Genomic DNA, 23,071 nt, shown 5'->3' on the forward strand with positions numbered 1-23,071 from the left:
CACGAGCCGATTGGCAGATCAAGCCATGCAGATGGATGCGTGCAAGTCAAGCTGGCAGGAAAAATGGATCGATGGATCGTTCCGTGAACATGCAATTTTTTAAATATATGCCAAAATATTTGAAAAAAAGGGTGATGCTTTGTCAGGCTGAACCGATCCGGCCGGTATGCGCCTTTAACGACGGCCGGTCTGAAAATGTCGTCAGTGAGTCGTTGCAGGGGAGTGATAAAGCGAGGGACGGCGCTATCTGGAAGATGGGCCTGAAGGCAGCGCCGCACTAGCCAGCCAGTGGCCACCTTCCCTCGCCAGTGGCTACCCGCTTGCAGCTCCTCCGGCGGTTTTCGTCGTTGCGGCCGACGACATCCATCCGTCTGCTAAACGATTTCCATGCAGCATAGATTCACGTACTATGATCATGGCTTTCTGGACCCAGCGCGGTAACGGGGCAGGTGACATCGTCCTGAATCGGAGGACCTCGTGCTCTACTCTGAAATTTACCTTCGATTCCGAGCACCTCTTTCCCGGCTGCCAAATTACGTTCCCCTTCGAAGCTGGTTTCGCCTGCCTCAGTCAGTGGCCACCGGCCGAAGCCACACACAAGTGGCGTACAGCGCATGCAGCCGATGGGCCGATCGATGCTGGCATAGTGGTGCTGACCGGAATGCATTTCTTTGGACCCTGCAGCCTGCTATCTTGTTTTTCTTGCTTGCTTTTTGTTATAAGAATGAATGGATCAGGCATAAATTCAGGTCTCCTTCATGGCAATGGCACTTTAATCTATGTGGTGTCCGTGCCTCCATGTTACTAGCTGCGCCCATATATCTAAGTAGACATGGAAATGGCCTGTCCTTTTATAGCTGCTGCTTTATTTGCTTCATTTGTGCCCACAACTTTTTTGCAGGAATTCTATCAGGTTAGCGTCTGTGTCAGGCAATGTTATTAAAAGGAGATCTATCGTAGTTTAATCACGTAAAAGGGACATTGGCTTGTAACTTGTAAGCATGCACTGTCATACGCCATCTGTTATCGTGATGGTTCAGTTTACCTCGGAGACATGCCGCCATGCATGCCAACCAAGTGACTGTCAACTCTGCTAAAAGACGAGAGTAACGTACTATGGGCCCGTTCGAAAACACTCCCGCTTCCGAATGTCTCCATCTTTTCAGCAATGGTTCAGAAACTTGGCCGCCCTTTCAGGACCAATATTTAAGGAATCGATTGATCTATAATCATATCTTCTGCAATTTAATGAAAAGAGCTACTATATGCAGACAGACAGTTCATGACTGGTTTGGAACCTGCAAGCTCCATAAAACATAACCTCTGCATCTGGACGATACTTGCAGTCACTTTATTAATTGTTCACACAAGACATTACAAAGTAATACAACAGTAAGACTAAAGCCACCGTTTAGGCAACATCTGTCGCTATTCCCATCCAATTGATGAAGGAATGTTGATAGTCTGGGCCTAATACCAAACAGACCTCGCAGCCAAACCTAACATCTAAGACCTGAGATCCCATCCAGGATGTCTGCCGGGTATGGGGCACCCACCGGTCCGGCACATTCCTCAAACAGGACGCCTGCCGGGTATGAGACTGCCGCAGCCACCCGCCACCAATCCATCTTCAGAGTTGTACCGCTGCATCTATCTTGCACGGTCTAGCTGCCATCGACGCCACCACGACGCCAGACCACGACACCCTCCTGCGCGAGTCCATCTCCGCGCATCGGATGCCGAGTCACCACAGCACCATGGCGCCGAGATCCACCGCCATCAATGAGTGAGATGATGCATCGCTCCATCAAAGAATCCGTCCGCTGGTCCCACGAACCCGACTCTCAGATCATATAGGAAGCTAAATGACGCGGGGGGGGGGGGGGGGGGGGGATCAATATATGTTTGGATATCACAACAAAACACAAAGAGTGTCTGGCACTCTGGTGTGATATTCATCACGATACTGTGCCACCAAAAGAACAAAAAACTCAAAGAACAAATTATGTACTTTTTCTACCTTTGTCCGAAAATACTTGCCATCAAAATGGACAAAAATGGATGTATCTAGAACTAAAATGCATCTACATACATTTTCTTTTATTCATTTTGATGATAAATATTTCTGGACGAAGAGAGTACAATTTTAATTATGTGTTAATTAACGTGAAAATTTCGTCCTCAACACCCCCAACCCTTGAAAGCAAACCAAAGAATCTTTCAAAGGAAAAGAGGAGACTAAAGAAGCACGCGAAAAGAGTGCTAAACAAAACCAAAGGAGCTAGCACGTCAGCATGCTTTCATTTCATTTTGTCCTGTCCTAATCTCCTTATTACCCCGGGCGACGCTTAAAAACCACGTTCATACGTCCAAATATCCCACATAATAATGAACACAAAACGTGTTCCTACGTGATCCTGCCGGGCCTTGTGTTCTGGCGCGATTCAAAACTGTAAGCACTACACGCAGCGATGTCGTTACGACGTTGGGGTTGCAGGGCATGTTGCCAATGCATATGCATGTGCTAAATCGATTAACAGGTTTTTCGCGGAAGAAAAAGATTAACAGGCTCACATGCATATGTCAACCCTCCTGTCTTATCGTCCCGCGAACTATATATCGATAGAGGGACGTACCTAATCATCAAGACGAGTGATTAGTGTCTTGCGGTAGGTAATTAGTCTGGCCTAACAGCTCCACCTACGTACGCGCGTGCACGAGGTGGTGGCTCAACATTGGCCAAAGTGGAACTGGTCTGCCGTGACGTCCATCACGACAACAATCAGCATGGATCTTAGTATAATTATTAAGCTTGATCGATGGAGTATTGCAGAATAGTGCATCACGATCAACGTGCGTACACAAGTTGCATGCGGCTGGCTGTGGCTGGTACAGTGGGATAGAAGCAGGCCGGGGAGGACACGGGAAAGGTGGGTGCAACCGGCGCGAACGAACCCAGCGGCGGAAAGCCGGGGAAGCGGGCTCGTGAGCAGAACGATCGATCGGGAGCTATGTAGCCACTGGCCCGGACAACGCATGGGTAGGCATGGACCGACCCGACGTGCGTGACTACGCGCGCGGACGAGAGCTAGCTTTTGCCCCCGTCACGGGAAGGCCGGACGGCATAGAGCTGCGTGTGCGGTGAGCCTCTGCTGCTTTTTGGACACTTTGAGTGCCAATTGTGAAGTCAGGTTCGATGACAGCCACTGGAGAAAGAATTGCCGACACTCGTAACTTTTAGATTTTGGTCGCCATGTGTGGTTGCTTGAACCGCATCATCCTGTAGCAATTCCTACAAACCTCGTTGTTGAATAAAGATTAACGATTTTTCTCAAAAAGAAAACAGAACTCATGATATGAAAATTCAGTTATACATGTTGCAGCAGATTTTGTATAAGGGTATCAATATTTTTTTTGTTAATGATGATTTTTTGACTGAAATTATGAAATATATTTTTTACAACGTGTAACAAATTCTTATATGAGACAACATTTTCGCATACAAACTAACGGTCAAAAGTACCATCAAAAAGACATACTTGCATTTTGGGTCGGAGCAAGTATTTGGCTTACTAACTTGCTACACTTCCTTAGCCAGACTTGTGACCAATTTCTTGTAAACTCATCTTTTTTCATCGGTTTTCATTTCTTAAGGTAGTTTTGTAGCACGCTCCCCCAAAATGAGCCAACTTCGCATACAGCTTTTTCACTGAAGTCTAGCTTGTGATGTTACGACTATGAACTCAAATAGTAGATGGACTTATTCAAGCTTAAATTGTAATAGCTGAATGTTCCTTTTTCTTTTCCTGTTTAAAGAATTCTTGGAAGACAGCAATTGTGGTAGCCCTATTAATGCTGGACGCAAAACCTAAACCAAGACAACATAAACCGAAACGTGTTAATGTTGTCCGCAATACAAATCCTTGGCAGTTAAGTTTGGCTCCGAGGAAAAAGGTGCTGCTATGATAGCTTGGGATGTTGTCTGCCAGCAAAAGACACATGGAGGATTAGGGGTGACTGATATCTTGTGCATAATCAGGCTCTTCTGCTAAAAACCTCCACAAATTTTTCAACAAGTATAACTTGCCTTGGGTAAAACTCCTCTGGGAGACATATTACACCTCCTCTCCTCCTCAAGGCAGAACGGAAGGCTCATCATGGTGGAAAGCTCATCCCCTTATACAAAATCTGCTGCAACATGCACTGCTGGAACTGGAGACACTATTCACTTCTGGACAGATAAATGGCAAAGATACTCCACTGATTCAGCAATACCCTGAACTTCATTCATTTGCAAAAACTGAAATTTCTTCTTTGGCCAAGTTCAGAGAGACCTCTGAGCTGCTAGAGAACTTCCACACTCCTCTGTCTGGCCCAGCTTATCACCAGTTCAATGATCTACTGCCAAAACTGAACTTTCCCCCAATAACTCTGAAGACAAATGGTCTTACATTTGGAAGCCCGGTCAATTTTCAGTTAAACGGATGTACAAGCACCTCATGGGGCCAACGAAAGCAAATGCATTGTTTCAAGGATTGTGGAAAGCTGCTAGCAGAATCAGGCACACGATATTCTTTCGGTTACTCCTCTATGACAGAGTCAGTACAAGAAGCTTACTCAAAAGAAAGAATTTCTTCCTGCAATCTTACAACTGTGCAATTTGCAATGAGCAGATGGAGGAAACCATACTCCCATCTTTTTTGGGACTGTCCTTTTGCCCAATCTTGCTGGGAATTCATTGCTCCAAATAGATCAAGAGGGATCTCAGTCTTTAATGAAATAACTCTGTTACTGCAAGCATTCCCCATGCAAATTGCTATGGATGTTGTCATTATGAGCTGCTGGAACATTTGGATGCAAAGAAATGGGAAGATTTTCCAAAATGAAGCACCAACAAAGGAGGCTGGGAATTTCAAGTTCAAACAGGACCTTTTAGGTCAAGCACAGAACCAAGACAAAGAACATTGCCATTCTTGAGCAATGGATTGATTCGGGCCTCTAAGTCTTTCTTGCTTAAGTGATTCATTACTTTCCCATGTTGGAGAAAACTGGAATAGGATAGTTTAGCAGGGAGCTCTTCCCTTGTAATTTGTACATATTTATTTAATTAATACAAAATTACCGTAGAACAATTGTTGTACGGCTTCAGGGTAAAAAAAAACTAAGACCCTTCTAGAGGAATGTCACCTATAAATCTGTACTGTGAGTGACAAGCCATATAGTTTAACTGAATAATAGCATTTGTCATGTCCAGAAAAAGGAAAGCACATATGCACCTGGAATAGATCCATCGGTCGTAAGTCACAAAGTGATAATGTCAACATGCCCACAATAACTAGTGTTTCAGTGAGTGGAAAAAGCGACTCATCAATGTCAAAAACAAAACCATATAAAGAACAGGGGAGCTGAAAACTTTGCTGGACCAGAGTCAACTGTAAAAGGCTCGGAACAGGTTAAAAAAATTGTTGTGAAAATGCCTGAAATTCAGCTTTGACACATAAACCGGTCTTCTACATGAATGCTACTCCTTCCGTCCCATAATATAAGACATTATTACATCCAATATACTCGCATATGGGATGTAATAACGTCTTATATTATGGGACAGAGGGAGTATCATACATTCATTCCACAAATTAAGAAATCAAAGTTTAACCTATAATATTTTACCCTTAGCCAATGTAGGTGATATAAATGAGATATATACATATACTATACATACTGCACTAGTGAGAATGTTAAGGACAATGTACATTTGCATACACCCTGAAATTTTAACAACTTATTTGTTAATCTTGGACATCAGGAGGCTCTATCCAGTCGCTCAACCTCTAGTGCTATTTCATTACGCCTTGCAAAAGGAAGTGTGAAAGGGGGATTATACTGCAAATTCAACGAAACCAGTTTGTTAATCTATACATCAAAGTACGAACCAATCCTTGTTATCTAGGACACTGAAACAAGTTTTACCTGTGCAATTTCCACCACTGAATCCTCTTTCAGTTGATACTGGGTATCTTTCTGGAGAGATTTCCGCAACCTGGATTCCCTCTGGCTTATGTCATCATCTGTAACCAAACCTGTTTCAACATACAGAATTTTTTAAAAATCACTGTTAGTGTGGTGCATAAAGATTGCAATATAGATAGGGCTCATAACTAGGCATACACATACAAAAATACAAAAGGAATGAAGATAGGTCATTGCTACAACTTGCCTTGAAAACATGATGATTTCCTAAACATTTGAGAGTTTGAATATCTTACATCAATTAGTAGAATGAGATAAAAAAAATTAGGTTCATAATACCGCTGGAAACTTTTGATATTTCTCTATCAAGAACATAAGTTGAAAGATGGAGTATTGATATAGAATTTGTGTGTACCTTTATTCAATGCTCTGCTAAGATGGAAGGGTAAAGTAGGTGGTCCTCTTTTCGAACAGACAACTTCACACGGTTTGGAGGTTTCATTTGTGATATTATGGAAGTAGACCCAAATTAGGTGTATTATGTTGGTGCTAGTACTTGGTACATGTTCAGAGTTCAGGATTCAGGAAGCAGCTACAATTCAGATCTTTCTTAGTTATTTTCGATGGCTTACATAGTACAGCTAGTGCTAATGCAGGCACTCAGGGAATATCCCCTCTGCTTTTTCTACTCATTTTTTCAGCAAAGAAAATGAGGACAGGACGTGAACTTTAATGGACTAACGTCACACATGAAAGGTTGTGCCAATAACCACCAATTTGCTTCAACATTTAAATAGATAGTTGCTCGATAAAAGTCAAAGCAATTGAATGCATCTTTTCATATTTGAAACAAAAATGCAAGTTGGAATGAAGTAAAGAGGTTAACAGATGGACCTGGAAAGGCCGCAACCGCTACAATTTTGCTGGGCACCTCCTTGATAGTCACAGATGGGTCTTTTGCCTGAGGCAAGTCTGGGCCATATTTTGATGGCATCACAAAAGACATCTTCCACTTATTTTCATCAGCTGACTGCAGGTGACAACATATGTTAAAATTCAATTCGGCAGTTTATAATAATATTTTTGTTGAACAATCAGTTTCTAATAACGTGCTAACTCGTAAGCACATCGAATGCTCATCGAGCAAATAGAGACAAGTCAGAACTCAGAAGAATGGGCTCATGAGAAAGTCATATAGAGCATGCCTTCTTTGTTATAACTGGGGTGGTCATGTCCATCGTTTCACCGCGAACTTCCTCCTTCCGAGTAAAAACAGGGGTTGTCATTTCCATTTGTTCGGACCTTGTGTTCTGAAAGGAAGCATACCATCATAAATTTCCCTTCAGTTGAAGCATTTAATCAAGTGAATTCCTTTCACAGCACAACACAGCAAAGGAAGGAAACATATGAATTACCTTACCGAATAAGTAAGACGCCAGCACGTTGAACGACTGAGACGATCCGTTGAAATCAAACCCGGTTCTTCCAGGCATCGTCGTCTCAGCGACATAGTACGACTGACGAGAATTGACAACAGAAGAGGGCGTCACTCATTAAGTATGAAGACTGACCACGCTTCCTCGACGCATGTTCCTAGCTACTGTACTATAGAAGAGCACTTTGGTGGATAACAACAAAGCATCACCTCCACTTGTCTGATCTCGTACTCCTCCTCACGCTTCAGGACGCGGAACGGGACGGTCTCGAGGTCAGGAACTGCGAAAGCACGGGGGAATTTCAGTAAGCAAGTCCCAGAACCCTAGAGTTTTTTGGGCAAAATGGAGCGTTTCCTCGGGTAGGGAATTTCGGCGAGCACTGACCGGACATGAGGGCCTCCTCGAGGGTCCGTGGCTCGAAGCGGCCGGAAGGGAGAGCGTATTTGGCGGCCTCGGTGACGAGGTCGACGGCGCGGCGCTGCGAGGCGGCGAGGGCCTGCGAGACGAGCGCCAGCACCAGCGACCCGCGGGCCTCGGCGCCGCTGCTGGTGCGGGTTCCGGCGGCCACGACCGTCAGCGCGGGCCGCCGGCCGCGGGGCCGCTCGCCTCGGGCTCGGACGGCGCGCGGCGGCGGCCGCACGGCGGGCAAGCAGGGGAACGCCATTTGATCAGTCTCGGGCGGCGCTGCGTGGTGGTAATGAGCCGGAGCTCTGGCGCCGGAGGGGGAGCGCGGGGCCGTGGCATGCGCCTCGCCACGTGGCGAGGCGAGCCAAGGGATAAAAATGTTTTCTTAAAACAAGCCCATGAACTTTTTTTTCGATGAGAGGGGCCACATGACCCCCATTTTCATTAAGAAAATGGAGTCTTTTACAAGCAAGGTGCAGTACACTTTTTACATCCCTGGCACTAAACCACATCAGGATGCTACGCACACAAGTAACCCAACCAGCACTAGCATATTTGTCTAGATAATATTGAGCCAGATCGGCGGAACAAAAGCTACAGAAAAATAAAGATAGGTGACGATAGAACAAAACCTAGCTATAACCAGCATCAAGCATCAGAAATATCCACTCTTTTGGGTAATAGCCAGAAGTGATCCAAGCCTTTCAAATCAGCACCTTCAGCAACTGATTTCATCAGATTCTCCTCACATACGGCGCCCACCCATATCCTTTCCTGAAGACATCCCGAGTCACTTGGGCAATCCTTCTAGCGACCAGCTGTAGCGTGTTTTGTAGTCTTTTTTTCTGCAAAATTTTCCACGAATAGAGAAGGGAGCAAACAGACATAATAATATCAATAGGATCATTGGGCTTTACACCTTAAAAGCATGATTTATTTTTTGTTTTTCAAATAAACCATATCAAAGCAGCAACACCAAACATAACAACTACTCTATCTTTGCCAGTGTAGTTAGTCAACCAATTCTGGCATAAATCAAGGAAAGACACATGGAATCTTTAGCTATCCAAGGAGCACCCCACAATGCTCCATAAGAACCTAGACAGGGAACAAGAAAAGACAGGGAACAAGCCCATGAACTGAGCGGGCCGGGCCGGGCCGGAAGGAGGTTTGCTCGCGAAGCAGACTGCAGGCGGATCAGTAGTATCGGGCCGCGCCGGCTCGGTCGCCTCCAAGACTTTCCTCTACCTTCTGATCGTCCGAGCAGGGGTTAGGGTTCTAGGCGGCTGCGCCGGAGACATGGAGGAGAGGGCGAGGCAGCTGCTCCTCCTCGCCGCCGTCGCGGGCGTCGGCGCCGCATTCGGCGCGCTCTCCACCGCGGCCGTCTTCAGCTTCCTCTCCAGGTAACCGACCGAACCCTCCTCCTCGCGACCCCCACCCCAGACTGGCCCCGCGAGCTGCGGGGGAGCGTCCGCCGAACAGTTGCTTCATTGTTGTTCCTGTTGCTGGGTGGCAGGGCGAAGCGGAGAGAGGGCTACGTGCGCAAGCTGCTGGAATCCAATGGCGGTGCTGGTGGTCCGCACGCTGGTAAACCTCTGGTTAATGGTTTTCTGGTTGAATAATGTATAGTGAACTAGTAATTGTAGAGACTGCTGAGAATCTAAGGCGTCCATTTAGCTCTCCAGTGATGCACCAAGTATATTATTAGGGTATCTCGTAGGAACAGATTAATAATTATGTTGCTGTGTCTGTGTGGTGATTGGGTGCTGAATAGTTACTTGTTTCCGAAATTTCGGCATTTCACTTTGAACTTGTTCTATCGAGTACTTTTGTCTTAAAGAGCGTTTGTTGGGAGCAGGCAGTACTGGACCGGGAGCACGTCTGCATGATAGCTCGGATCTTCTCTCTGATGAAGTTGTTGCTGAGCAGCTTACAAGGTTCAGATTCTTACTTGATATTGCACAGCTGATGAATTCCTCACAATTGTTGCTAGAGTTATAGCTAATAATGAATATAGGGTGTGTCTAGGGCACATCTAGATGTGCTCTTGTTATTGCACATCTAAGTGAGTGAATCAAGCATAAAGAGAAAAAGAAAAAAGAGAGAAAATATTCACACGAATCTTAATGTAAGATCAATGACATATGACTTAGATGTGCAATACTTATGGCACATCTAGATGTGCTTTAGCAAAACTGAATGAATATATAACCCTGAAAGAGCTATTTCTCCTGCTGCCAATATATTCAACCTCGTACCTTTCTAAATTAATGTGAGCAGAGCAGAAAGTGATATGTATTCTCACAGCACATAGTCTGTAACTTACCATTCCTTGTACATTATAGATATATGCTCTATCTGTGATCCACCTTTCCTAATCTTCAGACTACTTTAGTACCCAAACATTTTGAAACACTCATTGTGTTCATGTTTTGATTGTGGTTACCAACACCTGTTTACTTCTTATATTTTAGGAATATACAATTTTTTGGAGTCGAATCTCAGAAGAAAGTTACTGAATCTTTTGTTGTAGTCATTGGTCTTGGAGGAGTTGGCAGTCATGCTGCTTCCATGCTCCTCAGATCTGGAGTTGGCAGGTTGCTCCTAGTAGATTTTGATCAGGTATATGTTTTCAGATGTCAACCTGGGGTCGTTTCTTTGTTAATACATTTATATTCAGAGCTTTTAAAATTTCCATTTGAAGCACAGAGAATCATCATGCCATATAGTAGATGCACATCAGTTTCATATAAAATCATGATACATGATAACTTATTTCTATGAAGCATACCGAGTGCTGATCAGGCTTTTGTAGTAGTATGAAATGGGCATTCTTACATTATGTTTCTGCAAATAATATCCTACATCCAAAATAGATGGACATTAACATGCAACTTATGATATGTTGAAAGGTCTCACTGTCATCACTAAATCGGCATGCTGTGGCAACCAGAGAGGATGTGGGGACCCCAAAAGCATATTGCCTCAAGAAGCATTTCTCATTGATATATCCAGAGTGCCAAATAGAAGCAAGAGTGCAGTTGTATGATTCGTCAGCTGAGGACGAAATTCTTTCTGGACAGCCAGATTTTGTTCTTGATTGCATAGATAACATTGATACTAAGGTAAACAAATATTACTTAAATAATTCTGATACCAAACCTGATGTTGATTTATTTTGTTAGATAGTTGGCTTTAGCCTTCCACACATTTTGCATTTTTCTTCAGTATTCAGGTGTATGTTATATTTTTCATGTTGTTATGCTCTAAATCCTACGCGTGTGTGTTCCTGTATTTAGTTTCATGAGGAAATAACTGAGAGTCCCCCACGCAACACTGCCTTCAGTTTCATGAAGGAATGATCTAGTAGGATAATCACAAATTACTTAACTAATTCTGGAAACAAATTGGTCACAAAGGTGGATGTTCCTGATCTCGCTGCATTCTAATGATTAATCAACTCAAAGTTGCCCTATTTGGTACTTTAAACCCAATTTCTTTAGCAAAATGTTACTTGGCTCAGTTTTCATCTACTTAACTAATTTGATATTATGCTTTGTGCATTATCATGAGATGTTGATACATTGATCTTTAGGTGTCTCTCCTTGCGGCTTGCGTACGCAGAGGGTTAAGGGTACTTTCTGCAATGGGAGCTGGAGCTCGAGCAGACCCGACCCGAATCCGTGTTGCGGATTTGAGAGAATCAAGCAATGATCCCCTTTCTCGGGCGGTAATATTGACAACTAGTTCTAAAGACTAAAATAACTATTCAGACCCTTTTGAAGCTGCTAAGTTATCCACTTTGGATGTGCTTTAATTGTTAATAAGGTGCTCCAATTTTCTTTTCTGTAGGTACGGTATCGGCTGAAGAAGGATCATGGAATTGAAGGGGGAATACCAGTAGTTTTTTCAATGGAAAAGCCCAAGGCAAAGCTACTTCCCTTTCAAGGTTCGAAAGAAGAGGAAACTCCATCTGATTACCAGGTCAGCTCCTTTTATGTGTGCACCAGCCACCAGGATGCTACCTCACTGACCGGTAGTGTTTATTTTCTTAGCACGCATGGCAATGATTTAATTAAATTTCTGTAAATCATCTAGTCGCCTATATATATTAAAAGTTCAGATAATACTGATAACATGGCATGCATCATGCAGATTGTGCCAGGATTCAGGGTTCGCATTATCCCAGTACTGGGAACTATCCCTGCAATATTTGGTCAAGTTATGGCCTCCTATGTGGTTACTCAACTTGCCCAGTTAGATTTTCAAACTGAACCAATTGTTAACCTGGATTTGGATCATTACCGCGTTCTTCACCATCGTCTTCTTGAGCATGAGGAGCTGATATATGGGTCAGCCGAGCAAGTTTTGGTATTACTCCTCCCTCCTTTTCAGTTTGTGAGGTCTATTTTCTTTCATCTAGTTTCATATTATGATGTGCATTGACATTTATTGATGTTTTTTGCGTGTTTGCCCTTATTTACAACATTTTCTCTGCATATAAGTAGTACCCTGATAATTAGGTATAATCTCTCTTCTCTATGTCCTATGTACTTGAGTAGGGGCAGCACAGTTCTCTTCTCTTTCTGTTGGTTCCATAAGCTTATTAATCCTTGTGCTTACTCAAACTACGCCTTATGGTTTGCAATGGAGGTAGTACATTTCTTGTAAAGTCCTCTCACGTCACTTTTGGCCCAAGAAAAGTTAGAACAAAGTCCCCCAAGTCCTGGACTTAGATTTGGACTGTGCAGACGTCTAACTTTCGCATCCGGACTCCGAATTGGATGAATCTTTTTTTGTTTGAAATCTATCTCGTGTACTAACTAACCCTATCGCAAAAACAGTCCTATGCAGCAGTAGAATCCGAGTCAAATCTAAGTCAAAAGGTGTTGCATGAACTCCACTTGGGCCCATGGGCCTTGTACGACCTACGGTAGGGTTTTTGATGCCTTGGGACATGCTTCCACCCCCTTGACCGCCACCCCTTAGTCCTATATAAATAGATCAACCTCGTAGTGTTTTGTTTTGTTAAAAGTAATCATCGCTGCAACTTAGTGTACTTTGTGTGTATCCAACGACCAGGCCAAGACAGTAATCAAACCCCAACTTTGTTATCTTTTTGAGATAATTGATCTTCATATATACTCGCAAAGTCGCAATACTCAAATTGCTTTTTATTATAGTTCTTGCTTGTTTTTCGATTGCTTGCAGGGTTTAGACCTTCATGGTCAGGCTGACCGTACTTCCAACATCTTCAGTAACCTCTAGGAGATTGATTTAGTGATTGCTAACGCGCAACATCGTTGTATATTTGTAATCGGATCGTCAATGCCGTTCGAGATCTTTCGATGAAAATCAAACTGTCGATTGGTCGGCCACAGCGGATACCGTTCTCCGTTCTGGTGTTCGCACGAGGTGTAGATGGATATGCAATGAGAGAGCCCGTGCGTGGCATATATAAATTGGATCGAAGGATGCTTCGTTTCGCCCCGTGGTTGGCTCAAGAAATTAACTCTGACACGGTCCTTCGCGTTTCGAAAAAGCTACTATCTCAGTTTATGAAGCTTGATGCTTTGTTTCACCGGCCGTGATAATTGACAACAGTCTGCCATGGTACTCCTACTCAGCGTGATATTTATTTGGCAAATTCTTTCGTGACCTTTTGATGAGAATCACACTATGTCGATTTGGATGAAGAACGACTTTGACAATCTGACTAGAAAAGTGAGACGACGTTGATCACGCTGAGTAGGAGTACCATGGCAGACTGCTGTTAATTATCACGGCCGATGAAACGACGCGTCAAGCTTTGTAAACTGAAGTAGTAGCTTTTTGAAAACGTGAAGGACCGTGCTGGAGTTAATTTCTTTTAGCCAGCCACGCGGCAAAATGAACTGTCCATCGATCCCATTGCATATCCATCTACACCTTGTGCGAACACCCGGGCGGAAAATAGTATACGCAGTGGCTGACCAATTGATAGTGTGATTTCATCGAAGGAATCCTAACGCCATTGACGTTCCGACTACAAACGTGTGACGACTTTGCGTGTTAGCAATAACTAAACCAATCTCCTGGAGGTTACTGAAAATGTTGGAAGTAAGGTTAGCCTGACGCTCTGACCACGAAGGTCTAATCCCTGCAAGCAATCAAAGAACAAGAAAGAACTACAATAAAAAGCAATCGAAATATTCTAAGTATATATGAAGATCAATTATCTAAAAAAGATGATAAAGTTGGGGTTCTGATAGCGGTCTTGGCCTGTTCGTTGGACACAAAGAAAGTACACGAAGTTGCAATGACTACTTTTAAGGAAACAAAACACTAGGGAGGTTGATCTACTTGTATGGACTAAGGGGTGCTGGCCAAAGGCAAAGGGTACCCCAGGCCATACAAGGCCCGTGGGCCCAAGTGGAGGTGAAGCAACACCTTTTGACTCCGATCCTGCTGTTGCATCAGACTGTTTCTGCGATACCGTCATGCTTGGAATGAATTTGAATGTGAGTCCAATTGGGTTGGTAAGTAATTCCAACAAAAAAAGATTACCTAATACAGAGTCAGGATGTGAAAGTTATAGACGTATGAAATCAGGTATGTCTGTGCAGTCTGAATCTGAGTTCAGGATGTGGGGGAGGACTTCTTGTACAACACCTAATCATATGCCTTTGCTTTATAATCATTTCTTGATTGGTTGTTTCCATGGTAGCGATGTCCTCGTCACTTGTGAAAATGTGATTGTGACGTCTCATTGAAAAATTTTAAATTATTTTTATCTGTTAAAAGGTTGATGCTGAAGAGGTGATGTACATTGTGAAAGAATTGTGGCGTGGCCGAAGTGCTAGAGACCAAAACATGAAGGACACTGGCCGGAAAATGTGGAGATCTGTCAACGAACTGATGCTTGTTCGGTACGCTTCTCTGTAACTGATAGTGTGGTTTTACTTTTACATGACAATTATCATGGTTTTCGTGGTAGTTATGTATTTATGTATAGTGACATGGTACAGTAAAAACACAATTTGGTATGCTGTAACAGGCAGATTCCACTTGCTAATGACTTAAGTGAACTGTAAGCTGATCCCGCGAACTATTATGCCCAGTCGTGCTCATGACCTTGTAACTGCTAACTTCTAACATTAACTTAGTGTTATTCCAACTTCATTCTGTGTTAAGCTTCCATCTTATGGTCTTCAACATCATTTCGATATCAATGTGCAATAGCAATCTTACTGAATGGGAAATGAACTTATTATATACTTAACTTTCCATTATTAATGTGTTAATAAAACTGCCGTTTTGAAACAAATTCATGTTTTTTTGTTTTGCTTTGGTGCTTTATTTTGTTATAGGTGGGACAAATCAAAGCCTGCTGGTGTCTCAAACTTAATACTTCTCAAGTTCAGTGAGGTAAATCATGTGTACTTGATAACTGACATTTGAATTCAGATGTTAATGCGCAAGCATATGGCAAAGATGGAAAAGGAGTACCGTGTTCTTACGCTTCACCTTTTCTTTCCCTGCAGGCGGATGCACATGAATCCACGACGCTTGATCAGATAAAAGATGAGGAACCTGAATTCTACGCCATGGTTTCACGTGTCCTGAAACGAGCTGAAACGGAGTTTGCTTTATGAGCTGGTCACCAATGTTATTGGATTTCTATGATTGCTATACCGTCATAAACCGTGGAATGCTCATGGACAAGGCAGGTAGGTTTCAGTTTTGCGCGGTCTGATTTTGTGTACTGGTGACGAGGAGCAAGTAGATGATGCACACTTTCCTGAAGTTCTGTTTTGGCCATAGAAATGGGACTTGTTGATTATGTTTCGATTTCTCTGGAAGGATCCTCCTGTAATCATCTCCCCGTTATTTTTTGATGCGTTTGAGATCATCTCATGTAAACCAAAACAGAGATTATATTGAGCATACGATGTCCGACAGGGGATTGCAATCAACACTAAAGCTGCTGGGTTCGCCATGGCGACACAATGTCTTGTTCGGTGCTACTCATTTTCCAAGGCCATATTCCTTTCCATCTTTCTTCTCGATAGAAAAGTCCCTTTCACTCTGCAGCCTTTTCCAAGACCAAGTCAGGTGTGTCTAATTCTAGTCAATGTGGTCCTTTTCACTTTGAGACATATGGAGCCATCACTCCTTTCCAAAAATGCAACATTATAATTGTGCTGACAAGTATAGTACCGTTGATTTGTAGCTAAAAAATTAATTTCAGTTTTCATCACGTGTACAACCATATAACTATCGCCCGTCACCGGTGGCAAAACTACCCTTGGCAGTACGATACTTGAGGAAATGGTTCTAACAAAAGCACTTGAGAGAGCAGAATACTGGGTTTTCACAACTTTGAGCAGAAGCAGAGCAAGAGAACGTAGAGTAAACTCTAAAAATTCAGGAACACAAAAAGGAAAGGACCTTGATAAGTGCTACATGTGTGGCATGAATATATGGCAACTCCGAATCTTTTTTATGGCAAGTTTAGTGATGTGAGGATGGCAACTTTTAGTTGCCAAGCATGACAACTTCTTTTTGAATGGCAAGTTTCAATTTTTTGGGGGGATTTGTTTTTTCTCTTTGGAACGCAAGTTTAGTAGTAAAAAGCGTCAAGGCCGGAGTGCTTCGTGCCATATGTGTGTCACTTATCATTTGGAAAAGGAAATAGGTTTGAAATATCATGCCATGCTGATTTTTGTGAAATCACAATATATAGTCGTAATAGACGTTGTCAGTCGGACTTGACTTGTTTGTCTTCCTCGTCGTTCCTGTGGTAACGTAGTGATGTGCTTAGCATTGAGGGAAACCATTGGCCGGCAGTGGTGGCCGTGACGACGACAACGCTGCTCCCTCCATGGAGGCTTTGTCGAGGTCCCTCCTCCATTAACCCTTGCTTAGGTCTTGTTTGGGCCATGGCGGTATCACACCTCTCCCTAAAAATCACGGGTTGAAAAACAAGTAGTGTCCTTGGATTCATTAGTGTCCAGCAATGTAAATGTTCAAGGGATTTGGATAAATTGGCGTTCCTCTCCACCTCGTGGCCTGCTAGCCATTCGGTCCTTACCCTCAGGCATGTGCTAGAGGGGATAGGGTTCCTGACTACGCCTTCAGTGGCCCATCTTGGAGAGAGTGTGGTTTGTGCCCTGGGCACCAACGAGTTGCACGAGGGAGTTCGCCTTGTGTGATGTCTGTTCATGCTGTCCTCTCCTAGTAGTCAATTGTCAAGTACTCATTCTAGTTCTAGGGTTAATCATTTCGTATGCCAAACTACCAATAGTGCGGTGCCTTTCAATCCAGGACATGAGGGTAGAGGCCCTTTTCGGCGGCGAATATAGATGTCACCCGTGTCCAAAGTTGGCCCGGGAGCGAACATGGGCATAACCGTAATTCAGCTATGCACCCCTCCATGTTCTCGTGAGTCATGATGGGCGCATTGGTGGAAAATGACATTGATGGCTCAAGCTACACTTTTTTTTTCTTCATTTGCTCGTTTTGCCATTTGCTTGTCGCATTGGTTAACAATTGTTTGGGGCTTTATTAATTGAAAATCAAGCTATAAGAAAAATATAGATCAGATACGTGACATTTTTAAGCACATTATATGTTGTTTTGTATTCGGCCAATGTATTATGTTTTGAATGATAGTTAGTGGATGTATGGTTCATCATAAAAATACACACATGCAGAGTTCAAAGAGAGAGAACTCAACAGGTTGAGATCCTATGTACTCCCTCCATTCCAAAATATAGTGCGCCCGCGCTTCCCGAGGTTCAACTTTGACCGTAAATTTAACCAACAAGACCAACTGCGGCGGAAGAAAAAAATATATAATTGAAAACTTCTTTCGAATACGAATTCACTGATATAATTTTTGCTCCCGCCGCAATCGGTCTTGATAGTTAAATTTACGGTCAAAGTTGAAGCACGTAGATAGAGAAAGCACTACATTGTGGAATGGAGGGAGTAGTATTGTGATACTATAATGCCGCTGACATGTGGATTGAGTCCACATGGCAGTGACCATGATGCATAGTGCGCTACGACAGAGAGTCCCAATCCAAACTCAACACATGCATGCCTGGCCCAAAGAACAAACACCAACCTAGCTATGCCAAAGAAAAGAAGTTTCTAAAAAAGGCTATGCTAAAGAAAAAGAAAAAACCAGTTAAAAAAAGATGTGTTCCAAAAAAAAGGCACCGACCTACAACTAGCAAATCCATAAGGTTCTACACCGTATTTGATTAGGCACCTGAACTGGAGCCTGAATCAGACTGAACCGACTGTTTGTCAGGCTAAGAGCATCTCCAGCCATTCAGCCCCCCAGGGCGCCGAAAAAGAGTGGCCTGGGGCAAACCGGCGCTAGGTTGGCCCCTGGGGGCGACCTAGCTCCCAGCCACGCCCCAGGCGCCGCCCCCAGCCGCGACAAATTCAAACATAGATCATTCTTGCTCATAAAATAGACGCCACAAATACGGCGATCACGCGGCCACAAGTTCGGCGTACAAAAAAAAGAAAGGACGCGCGTGCGCATCAGACGGCGAGGGCTGCCTCCGGTATCGGCGGAGTCGGCGTGCGCGGGCTTGGCGGGGTCTCTGCGCTGGACGGCGTCGGCGTGGCTTCTGTGCTGCGGGTGTTCTCGGCAGCCTCATCAGCCGGGCTTGGCGTGGGCGTCGGCATGGGCGTCGTCGTCGATGGAAGCTGGTTCAGGATGAGGCCCCGCTCCGCCAAGTACCACGCTTTGACCGCCTCGTCGGTGCTCTGCAGCATGTCCGCCCAGCCCAGCAGGAAAGCCAGGTCGGTGTTTCTCTTCTTCGCGGCGACGTTGGTTCGGAGTAGGTCGAGCTTGATGGCGCTGCTCGACATCAATGCCGACCACTGCGCCTCAGTCTTCTCTTCACGAAGGACGGCCCGGGCTTGCGTGTCGGCGAGGCAGTGCTCGATGGACTCCTGCACTCGAGCAGTGGCCGCGTCGACGTGTTTCCCCTTCTTGGCACCTTTGTTGCCGTCCGGCCGCCCTTCTGACGTGCCCATAGTCGGCATGTCTGGCTTGTAGGTCTCCTTGGCCTTGTCGAGGGTGCACCGGACTTCCGCCCACTTCTCGCACATGTCTATGCGCTTGTAAACGTGGAGGTACTTGAATTCGGCGTCGTTGTTGCCCTGCCGATACAAGGCGAACATGCGCAGCAACTGCGCAGAGGAACAAACAGTTGGCGGGTGCGCACGGCGAGGAGAGGCGGGAGACCGGCGTGGCATACCTGATCCTCAACGCTGGCGCCGCTCTCCGAGCGAGCCGCCACCTCCTCGACGATCCCATGCCATTTGTTGCACGCCCCCTGGATACGCCCCCAATGGTTTGCCATCGCCTTCGACTCACGCTGCATGTAGACGCCTTTGAAATAGGGTCGACGAGCTTGCGCTCATTGAACTCGGCCTTGATGCGCTCCCAGTACGTCTCGATGCTCTAGTTCGTGCCGGTGGTCGGGTCGAGGCAGACGACTTTCCATGCTTCGGCGAGGCATTCCTCCTCCTTGGACGCCCACTTGATGCGCGGCTCGCCGGACCTGGCCGCCCGCTTCTTCTTCTCGCTCCTCCTCGCTGGAACAGTCGCCGACTCCTCCTCCTCCTCTTCCTCCTCTTCGTCCTCTTCCTCCTGCTCCTCCTGCTCCTCCTCGCCATAGATGTAGCCAAGCTCGCCTTCCATGCCACTGCTCAGATCCACGGTATCGTCCGGGGTGGCGAACCCGGGAGACGCGGTGGCCGTGGCCGAGCCTGTCGCGATGATGTCATCCATGTCGGCCTCGGTCTCATCGGTGTCGCCGAGGTGCGAGAAGGGCAGCGCGCCACGACGAAGAGGGGGTGTCGGTGTCAAAACCGGCGGATCTCGGGTAGGGGGTCCCTAACTGTGCGTCTAGGTCGGATGGTAACAGGAGGCAGGGGGCACAATGTTTTACCCAGGTTTGGGCCCTCTTGATGGAGGTAAAACCCTACGTCCTGCTTGATTTATTCTTGATGATATGAGTAGTACAAGAGTTGATCTACCACGAGATCGGAGAGGCTAAACCCTAAAAGCTAGCCTATGGTATGATTGTATGTATATGATCTATCGACTAGCCTGGCCTCGGTTTATATAATGCACCAGAGGCCTAGGATAACAAGAGTCCTAGCCGAATACGCCGGTGGGGAGGAGTCCTTGTCTTGATCGCCAAGTCTTGTGGAATCTTCCTTGTATGCGGCAGCTGTCCGAACTGGCCCATGAGTATATGGCCATGGGGGTCCTCGGCCCAATCTAACAGATCGGGAGATGATGTGGTGAGTACCCCCTAGTCCAGGACACCGTTAGTAGCCCCCTGAACCGGTCTTCAAGTTAGGGACGCTCCTCGATTCTTCCGAACCGTTCTTCATCTTCGGTCGTTGGTCTTGAAAACTGGTTCAACAAATCTTCTCATCTTCGATCTTGAGGATCGCCGAAATGCATTCGACGAGTTTACACGTCGGGTATCCGAGGGCCCCTTTAAGTTTCCGGCCTTTATCAATGCCTTGTTATTTTTATGCCACACCTCGGGTTTGAAGTTGTTCCCGGGCGGCAGCGTCCTCTTGCGTCCGAGCTCCAACGCCGAACTACATTCGAGGTATCTTTTGCAGCCGAGCACCAACGTCGGACCGCTTCCCAGCTCTAACACCGGAATGTATCCGAGCTCCAACGCCGGACTATGTATCTGAGCTCCAACGCCGGACTGTATCCGAGCTCCAACGCCGGACTATATCCGAGCTCCAACGCCGGACTATGTATCCGAGCTCCAATGCCGGACTGTATCCGAGCTCCAACGCCGGACTGTATCCGAGGTGTCGTAAATCACCTTGGTTCAAAGAAGTTTGAAGGAGTTTAGCCGAGCTTAATGCCGGAAATGCCTTCTATGGAGCCAGCCACTAGCGCCCGAGCTTTATGCCGGACTGCTTCCGAGGTGGTGCACCACCCCGAATGTGGGCCGATTTTTGTCAATATTTTTGATTGGTGCAATTTATTCTCTGCCGAGATATATAGCCAGTAGCCCTCAAGGTGGGTATCGGTCTAAAACCCGAGATGCACATGAAGGATGACATAAGACCGCTGATCCCAGTAGCCGCTGAGACTCAGGTTGATTTGCAAAATCGGTCTGAGGATCAAGTCCTAGCTCGGCAGAATACTTCGGGACACAAAAAGCGGCGTGCTCAGTCCTCGAGACTCAGGTTAGGTGCGGCCGACCAACATGAGGATCAAAATCTCCTCGGAAACTGTATTACACTTAAAATTTTCTGCATTGGACAGGCAATGCAGTAGCCCCCGAGACACTGGTCGGGTGGCAACACCAGATCAGGGGATCGATGTGCCCCTTTAATATTTGTAAATAATAAGCCCGAAGCCCAGTAGCCCCCGAGCCTTAATGCGGGCACGGGTGGCCGAATTAAGGATCGATATCCATAGTAAAATCACAAATTATGTGTAATGACTCTATGTATTCAAGTACTTTACGTCATTAATGCTCGGATCCGCATTGTACAAAACTTTGTTGACTGACCATCGGCTTCCACCTCCTCAGCCAGTAGCCAAGGAGTGTTTGTCCTACTTTATAAAGGCTTTATGGGGGCAAAGATTTACGACAAACAAGACAAACTGGCCATACGGTTTTATAAACAAAGGTACGCAGAGAGATATGTTATATTACTATTTACAGAAGAAATGTCTTCCAAAGAAAATAATCCCGCTATGGGTTCCTTGAAGGAAATATGCCCTAGAGGCAATAATAAAGTTATTATTTATTTCCTTATAATCATGATAAATGTTTATTATTCATGCTAGAATTGTATTAACCGGAAACATAATACATGTGTGAATACATAGACAAACAAAGTGTCACTAGTATGCCTCTACTTGACTAGCTCGTTAATCAAAGATGGTTATGTTTCCTAACCATGAACAATGAGTTGTTATTTGATTAACGAGGTCACATCATTAGTTGAATGATCTGATTGACATGACCCATTCCATTAGCTTAGCACCCGATCGTTTAGTATGTTGCTATTGCTTTCTTCATGACTTATACATGTTCCTATAACTATGAGATTATGCAACTCCCGTTTGCCGGAGGAACACTTTGGGTGCTACCAAACGTCACAATGTAACTGGGTGATTATAAAGGAGCATTACAGGTGTCTCCAAAGGTAGATGTTGGGTTGGCGTATTTCGAGATTAGGTTTTGTCACTCCGATTGTCGGAGAGGTATCTCTGGGCCCTCTCGGTAATGCACATCACATAAGCCTTGCAAGCATTGCAACTAATGAGTTAGTTGTAGGATGATGTATTACAGAACGAGTAAAGAGACTTGCCGGTAACGAGATTGAACTAGGTATTGGATACCGACGATCGAATCTCGGGCAAGTAACATACCGATGACAAAGGGAACAACGTATGTTGTTATGCGGTCTGACCGATAAAGATCTTCGTAGAATATGTAGGAGCCAATATGGGCATCCAGGTCCCGCTATTGGTTATTGACCGGAGACATGTCTCGGTCATGTCTACATTGTTCTCGAACCCGTAGGGTCCGCACGCTTAAGGTTACGATGACAGTTATATTATGAGTTTATGCATTTTGATGTACCGAAGGTTGTTCGGAATCCCGGATGTGATCACAGACATGACGAGGAGTCTCGAAATGGTCGAGATGTAAAGATTGATATATTGGAAGCCTATGTTTGGATATCGGAAGTGTTCCGGGTGAAATCGGGATTTTACCGGAGTACCGGGAAGGTTACCGGAACCCCCCGGGAGCTAAATGGGCCATGATGGGCCTTAGTGGAAAAGAGAAGAGGCAGCCCTACATGGGCTACGCGCCTTCCCCTTCCCCTAGTCCTATTAGGACTAGGAGAGGTGGCCGGCCCCCTCTCTCTCTTTTCCCCCTCCGTGAATCCTATTCCAACTAGGATTGGGGGGGGGGGAATCCTACTCCCAGAGGGAGTAGGACTCTCCTGGCGCGCCTCCTATGGCCGGCCAGCCTCCCCCCTCTAGTCCTTTATATACTGAGGTAGAGGCACCCTAGAACACACAAGTTGATCCACGTGATCTATTCCTTAGCCGTGTGCGGTGCCCCCAGCCACCATAGTCCTCGATAATACTGTAGCGGAGTTTAGGTGAAGCCCTACTGCTGTAGTGCATCAAGATCGTCACCACGCCGTCGTGCTGACGGAACTCTTCCCCGACACTTTGCTGGATC

General features: G+C 45.3%; 2 protein-coding genes across 4 annotated transcripts; one reads left to right on the forward strand and one right to left on the reverse strand.

Annotated features, from left to right (window-relative positions):
* Positions 1–5,619: 5,619 nt before the first annotated feature.
* Positions 5,620–8,155, reverse strand: LOC123149664 (heme-binding-like protein At3g10130, chloroplastic). 2 transcript variants are annotated; one of them, XM_044569376.1, is made up of 7 exons: positions 7,791–8,155; positions 7,616–7,686; positions 7,386–7,487; positions 7,176–7,280; positions 6,865–7,000; positions 5,971–6,080; positions 5,620–5,851 (listed from the first exon to the last, which is right to left on the reverse strand). In XM_044569376.1, exons 1-7 carry the CDS (start codon positions 8,068–8,070, stop codon positions 5,846–5,848), a joined length of 810 nt encoding a protein of 269 aa, XP_044425311.1. In that variant the 5' UTR covers positions 8,071–8,155; the 3' UTR covers positions 5,620–5,845. The 2 variants fall into 2 exon arrangements, with proteins under 2 accessions (XP_044425311.1, XP_044425310.1); XM_044569375.1 differs by having other exon boundaries at positions 5,620–5,883; positions 7,791–8,149.
* Positions 8,156–8,985: 830 nt separating this feature from the next.
* LOC123149663 (tRNA threonylcarbamoyladenosine dehydratase) lies at positions 8,986–15,791 on the forward strand. 2 transcript variants are annotated; one of them, XM_044569373.1, is made up of 11 exons: positions 8,986–9,214; positions 9,328–9,398; positions 9,670–9,748; positions 10,286–10,433; positions 10,724–10,936; positions 11,407–11,541; positions 11,664–11,795; positions 11,967–12,182; positions 14,595–14,719; positions 15,161–15,218; positions 15,335–15,791. In XM_044569373.1, the coding sequence occupies exons 1-11, from the start codon at positions 9,111–9,113 to the stop codon at positions 15,443–15,445; spliced, it is 1,392 nt and encodes a 463-aa protein (XP_044425308.1). In that variant the 5' UTR covers positions 8,986–9,110; the 3' UTR covers positions 15,446–15,791. The 2 variants fall into 2 exon arrangements, with proteins under 2 accessions (XP_044425308.1, XP_044425309.1); XM_044569374.1 differs by having other exon boundaries at positions 10,345–10,433.
* The last annotated feature ends 7,280 nt before the right edge of the window (positions 15,792–23,071 follow it).

This window comes from Triticum aestivum, chromosome 7A, assembly GCF_018294505.1.
Source record: "Triticum aestivum cultivar Chinese Spring chromosome 7A, IWGSC CS RefSeq v2.1, whole genome shotgun sequence".
Classification (NCBI taxonomy): domain Eukaryota; kingdom Viridiplantae; phylum Streptophyta; class Magnoliopsida; order Poales; family Poaceae; genus Triticum; species Triticum aestivum.

What these genes read in the sequence shown, in the direction of transcription:
- LOC123149664 (XM_044569375.1), bottom strand. Translation starts at nt 8,070, where the DNA reads ATGGCGTTCCCCTGCTTGCCCGCCGTGCGGCCGCCGCCGCGCGCCGTC. An exon ending in CGAGGAGGCCCTCATGTCCG is followed by an intron (nt 7,687 to 7,790) that starts GTCAGTGCTCGC and finishes GTGCTTTCGCAG; the next exon opens with TTCCTGACCTCGAGACCGTC. An exon ending in CAGTGGTGGAAATTGCACAG is followed by an intron (nt 5,884 to 5,970) that starts GTAAAACTTGTT and finishes TTGAATTTGCAG; the next exon opens with TATAATCCCCCTTTCACACT.
- LOC123149663 (XM_044569373.1), top strand. Translation starts at nt 9,111, where the DNA reads ATGGAGGAGAGGGCGAGGCAGCTGCTCCTCCTCGCCGCCGTCGCGGGC. An exon ending in GTCTTCAGCTTCCTCTCCAG is followed by an intron (nt 9,215 to 9,327) that starts GTAACCGACCGA and finishes GCTGGGTGGCAG; the next exon opens with GGCGAAGCGGAGAGAGGGCT. An exon ending in TCCTAGTAGATTTTGATCAG is followed by an intron (nt 10,434 to 10,723) that starts GTATATGTTTTC and finishes ATATGTTGAAAG; the next exon opens with GTCTCACTGTCATCACTAAA.